At 32.3% G+C, this 4,704-nt stretch overlaps 1 protein-coding gene across 1 annotated transcript; it reads left to right on the forward strand.

Annotated features, from left to right (window-relative positions):
• The first annotated feature begins 839 nt into the window (after positions 1-839).
• LOC106451397 (calcium-dependent protein kinase 21-like) lies at positions 840-3,700 on the forward strand. The gene is made up of 7 exons (XM_013893324.3): positions 840-1,814; positions 1,927-2,073; positions 2,501-2,610; positions 2,729-2,905; positions 2,976-3,103; positions 3,223-3,307; positions 3,376-3,700. Exons 1-7 carry the CDS (start codon positions 1,259-1,261, stop codon positions 3,460-3,462), a joined length of 1,290 nt encoding a protein of 429 aa, XP_013748778.2. The 5' UTR covers positions 840-1,258; the 3' UTR covers positions 3,463-3,700.
• Positions 3,701-4,704: the final 1,004 nt, after the last annotated feature.

Raw genomic sequence — 4,704 nt, forward strand, 5'->3', positions numbered from 1 at the left:
TACCTTAATTCTTGTGTATTCACCTAAAACATCAAGTATTTTGAAACAGAGGGAGTATATTTATGTTATGTAGTCATATTTTATAATTTTTAAATAATGTAATACAATATTATACATTATTTTTTTAGAATTGAGAAATACATATATCAGTTAGACAAATTAAGCGATAATTAGACAAATTTGATTTTTATTTTGTGAGCAAAAAGTTTATTATTAATTAGCATTACTTATTTCAAGATGTTTAAGAAATGATGGACAAAAAAATAGGATGGACATAAATGATATATGAACTATAAATAGTTTTTTGTAAAGCTGACTTAGATAACACATATGCACATCCATTTCCAGTTCTTCTTGATGCATAAATTCAATTTCTTCAGAGCAGTTATTTCACAAAGAGATCGTATGAGATATTTTTTTGATATTCAGATTTGTTTCTTGATTGTTAAGAAGATTGATAGATGTAAAAATGTTTCATTCGAATATGATATGTCTATAACCGAGTTCCCAACATGAGACAAGTTTGTTAAAAAGTAAATAATTCCATTTTTCTTATATTATATAATAAATATATATTATTCACTGATAATAAAAATATAGTTATTCATCTATCACAAATATCTATGCAAATATGTGAATTAAGTACAACAATCAAACAACATAATGATTTCCACAAAGAAAATATAAAAAATATATTTATGTTATGTAGTCTTATTTTCTATTCTTTAAATAATATAATACAATATTATACATTATTTTTTAGAATTGAGAAATACATATAATATATTATCCGCGCGTAGCGCGGTTAAAAAATCTAGACTTAGTAATTATCTCTTAAATTAACCCGTTAACCCTTGTTTCAAAAAAAAAAAACATTTGTAACATGAGACGTCAGTGTTCAAAAAAAAAGTACACATGACATCAGACATCATACTTTTTTTCATACGCGTCTGTGACCAAAGTCAAAGTCTTCGAAGAGCAAGTCCAGTTATATATATATATATATATAATACATTCTAAATTACTAATGCTGGACCAATACTACTTTAAATAATTAAAGACCAACTTTTGGCAAGGAAGAAGAAGACCAGGTTATATACTATATAGTATATGTTTGTTTTCCTTCAAATTCTAAAATACAAGCTCCTGAACCGTACTTACATTTTGACAATCTAAGTTCTCTCCTCTCCTTTGATCCTCTCCAATTACATCTTCTTAAAACCCTAACGAAGATCTCTGACAACACCCACTCAGACCAATGGGTTGCTTCTGGAGTAAGAACCAACCGCCGTCAGATGGAGAGCTACAGAACATACTAGGGAAGCCACTTGAAGACATCAAAAAGCTTTACAGCTTCGGCAAGGAACTAGGCAAAGGTAACTTGGGAACAACGTACATGTGCGAGGAGATTCTCACAGGCAGAAGCTACGCCTGCAAATCCATTCAAAAGGGTAAGCTAAAAAGCCAGGAAGACAAAGAAGCTGTGAAGAAGGAGATTGAGATCATGTTTCGCCTTTCGTGTCAGCACAACATAGTCAGTATCAAGAGCGTGTACGAGGACAGAGAGTGCATACACGTAGTGATGGAACTGTGTGGTGGTGGAGAGCTATCAAGTAGGATTGAAGCACATAGCTATTACTCGGAGAAAGATTCTGCTGGAATCTTGAAGTCTGTCGTGATTGCTTTGCAGACTTGTCACTCGATGGGTGTGATTCATCGTGATGTCAAGCCTGAGAACTTCTTGTTCTCGAGTGAGGTTGAGAACACCGTGCTCAAAGCTATCGGTTTCGGATCTTCTGTTTACATCAAACAAGGTCAGCCGGGAAGTACTTAGAGTTTATCATGTCGTATAAGCCTCAACAGAGCAACTGACTCTGTTACGGCTCTGTTCTGACTCTGTTTTTTTTGTATGTCTAACGATGGCAGAAACAGAACTGAAGAGAAAAGTGGAGAGTAAATACTACCTTGCCCCTGAAGTATTACAAGGGAAAAGCTACGGGAAAGAGATTGACATTTGGAGTGCAGGTGTTATATTATACCTTCTACTCTGCGGCAAGCACCCATTTGAGACTGGTAAGAGCTTAAGCACCACTAACTACTAAATGCCTTGATTTGTTCATTTTCTTGGGAGGTTAGGATCTGGAATTATATCTACAAGCCCATCTGTGTTATTGTAGAGTCTAAGATTAGGAGAGGGAGTCTTGATTTGGAGAGCAAACCATGGCCTTGTGTATCTGAGAGCGCCAAAGATTTTGAAGTATTTATCTACTTCTGTCTAAAGTAATAGTGTGAGTTTACCAGAGGTTATTACATTAACTAGAAAGGATCCTTGACCATTGTGTTAGAGGCCTCTCGTTCGAGTGACCGCTAGGACGAAACTAATATTACATTTCGGGCCTGGGAGATTACTGGCTTTGCCCCAAAATCTGGTATTAAAAATAAGTGTTGAGTTTATTTATGTTTGTATCTAACTAGCAATCGTCTTCTTGTGGGTTTGTAGAACATAGCTGGATCAAAATACAAGCTCCATATAAGCCTATTGATAATGTTCTGGTATTGCGCATGAAGAGATTTGGAGCTATGAACAAGCTTAAGAAGCTAGCTCTTAATGTAAATGTTGCCATCTCATTGTATTCTCTAATAATAATAATAAAAAAAAAAAGATACTCATATCTACCATTGCCTGAATTTTGGATTGTGATTTGTGTGTTTGATTTGGAAATTGCAGGTTATCGTAGAGGGTCTAGAAGAAGAGCTAATCAAAGATGATAAAGATAGGGATTTTAAGAATATGGATACTGACGGAACCGGGTCAATAACTTACGGAGAACTAAGAAACGGGCTGAATGCACCTAGATCTCATCCTAACATCTCTCTAAGTGAAGCTAAGCAACTCATGGAAGCCGTGAGTATCAAGAAACCATCTTTATTTTAACTGTTTTGTGTGCTGATACATAACAGTAAACTTTGTCCAGGCTGATGTGGATGGCAATGGAAGAATGGACCTCTACGAGTATATCTCAGCGACTACGGAGACAAACGTACTTGTTACAGATGAAAATTTGCACAAAGCGTTCCAGTTCTTTGATAAAGATGGTAGCGGGTAAGTTAATGAATCAATCTCCATCAATCATTTTGTGTGTGTAGAGAACCAAAGATTTGAAAATCTAGTAAGATATAATGTTTTGCGCATTAATTTGGATTTGCTTATTCATACAAAAGGTACATAACGAAGAATAACTTGAAGCATGTTGTGGGAGATGAGGCTAATGCCAAAGATATCATATCAGAAGTTGATACAGATAATGTAAATTGCCTTTTTTAAGTTTCTGGTTTGTTATTTTTCCGGTTTAACATTTAGCCGGTTTTGTGCAGGATGGAAGAATAAACTATGAGGAGTTTTGTGCGATGATGAGAGATGGTAAATTGCAGCCACAAGGGAGACGTGTTAGGATAAATTGATGCTCATAAGCTCTTGTTCTTGTCTCACCCGAAAGCGGTTTTGTTTGAACAGATGAATAGCTAAACCGAGGTGAGAGTTGTTAATCTGGAAATTGTATTACTGTTCTATGTATTCTTGTAAGTTGTAACTTGAGAAGTTCCTCGATTCTTACCAAAGACTCTTTGGTATTTGCTTTTTCTTTTAATTCTGTATGATTTTAAATACTTGTGAAAATCTATTAAATGGGTATTGTTTAAATTGTTTTCCATGTTCTAGTTGTTGATAAACCAGAAGATTTTACTTTTGGAATATAACCTAATGAGTATGAATCATATGTGTCATTAGTTGTCTTGTTAACATTAAGAGAGGCGGATCGCTTTGGCTCATGGGTGCCTTCCTCCTGGTGGTGACTGCATGGATCTTCCTGTTCCAATTGATGGTTCATGCTATCAAGGGTGTCGTCTGAATATTGAGGCATGCTATCAACCTGCAGTTGTTGATCTAAAATAAAGGAATTCAAAACACAAAATAATATATCTATATTATTATTTATGAATTGTTTCTTCTGTTATAATTCTTTCGTTAAAATTTAGAACGGTTAAATTTTTCGTTACCGGTCATTATATAATTAAGATTTGTATGCTTTGTGATTTATAATTATTAATCATATTTAATTAAGTGTTTTGTAGTCTATGTTTAAACAAAATGGTGTTTGTGTCATATACTCCTTATATGTTTTGTGTTTATTTACATCTTTATTTCTTATTTGTTAATTTTTATAATTAGTAGTATATATACACATATAATAATTAGATTTATCATTATACTAAAACATTAAAAATAGTTTTATAAAAGAAAAATGATTTACATTTTTTGCAAAATAATCTATCATGAAATATTTTTTAAAAACTATTAAATTTTATTTTAGTATTAAAATACTTAAGCGACGTATATAAGCAATAACAATAAATTTTTTATTTATGGTTTTTGCTAACGTAATTTGTTGCTTGGTATTTTTGTATTCTTATTATTCAGAATAACATGTATATGTTATTTAAGTTGAAAATTTTAATATTTATTTTTCTAAATATTTTATTGGGAATGAAATTATCTTTTTAAAAATATTCCCAGAATACCTTCCTCCAAAAGAGAATATTTTCAAATTATTAGTTTTTTATTTACAACAAGTAGCTTATATTTATAAAAAAAAAATTTAATTAACTATATTCTACTTTTATTTTTTTTGATAGCTTCACAGAATT

The sequence above is a fragment of the Brassica napus genome, chromosome A5 (assembly GCF_020379485.1).
Source record: "Brassica napus cultivar Da-Ae chromosome A5, Da-Ae, whole genome shotgun sequence".
In the NCBI taxonomy this organism is placed as follows: domain Eukaryota; kingdom Viridiplantae; phylum Streptophyta; class Magnoliopsida; order Brassicales; family Brassicaceae; genus Brassica; species Brassica napus.

Bases quoted from the DNA above. Each gene is read 5' to 3' on its own strand.
- LOC106451397 (XM_013893324.3), top strand. From the start codon at position 1,259: ATGGGTTGCTTCTGGAGTAAGAACCAACCGCCGTCAGATGGAGAGCTA. The intron at 2,611-2,728 runs GTAAATGTTGCC...TGGAAATTGCAG, and splicing joins TTAAGAAGCTAGCTCTTAAT to GTTATCGTAGAGGGTCTAGA. The intron at 3,104-3,222 runs GTAAGTTAATGA...TTCATACAAAAG, and splicing joins TTTGATAAAGATGGTAGCGG to GTACATAACGAAGAATAACT.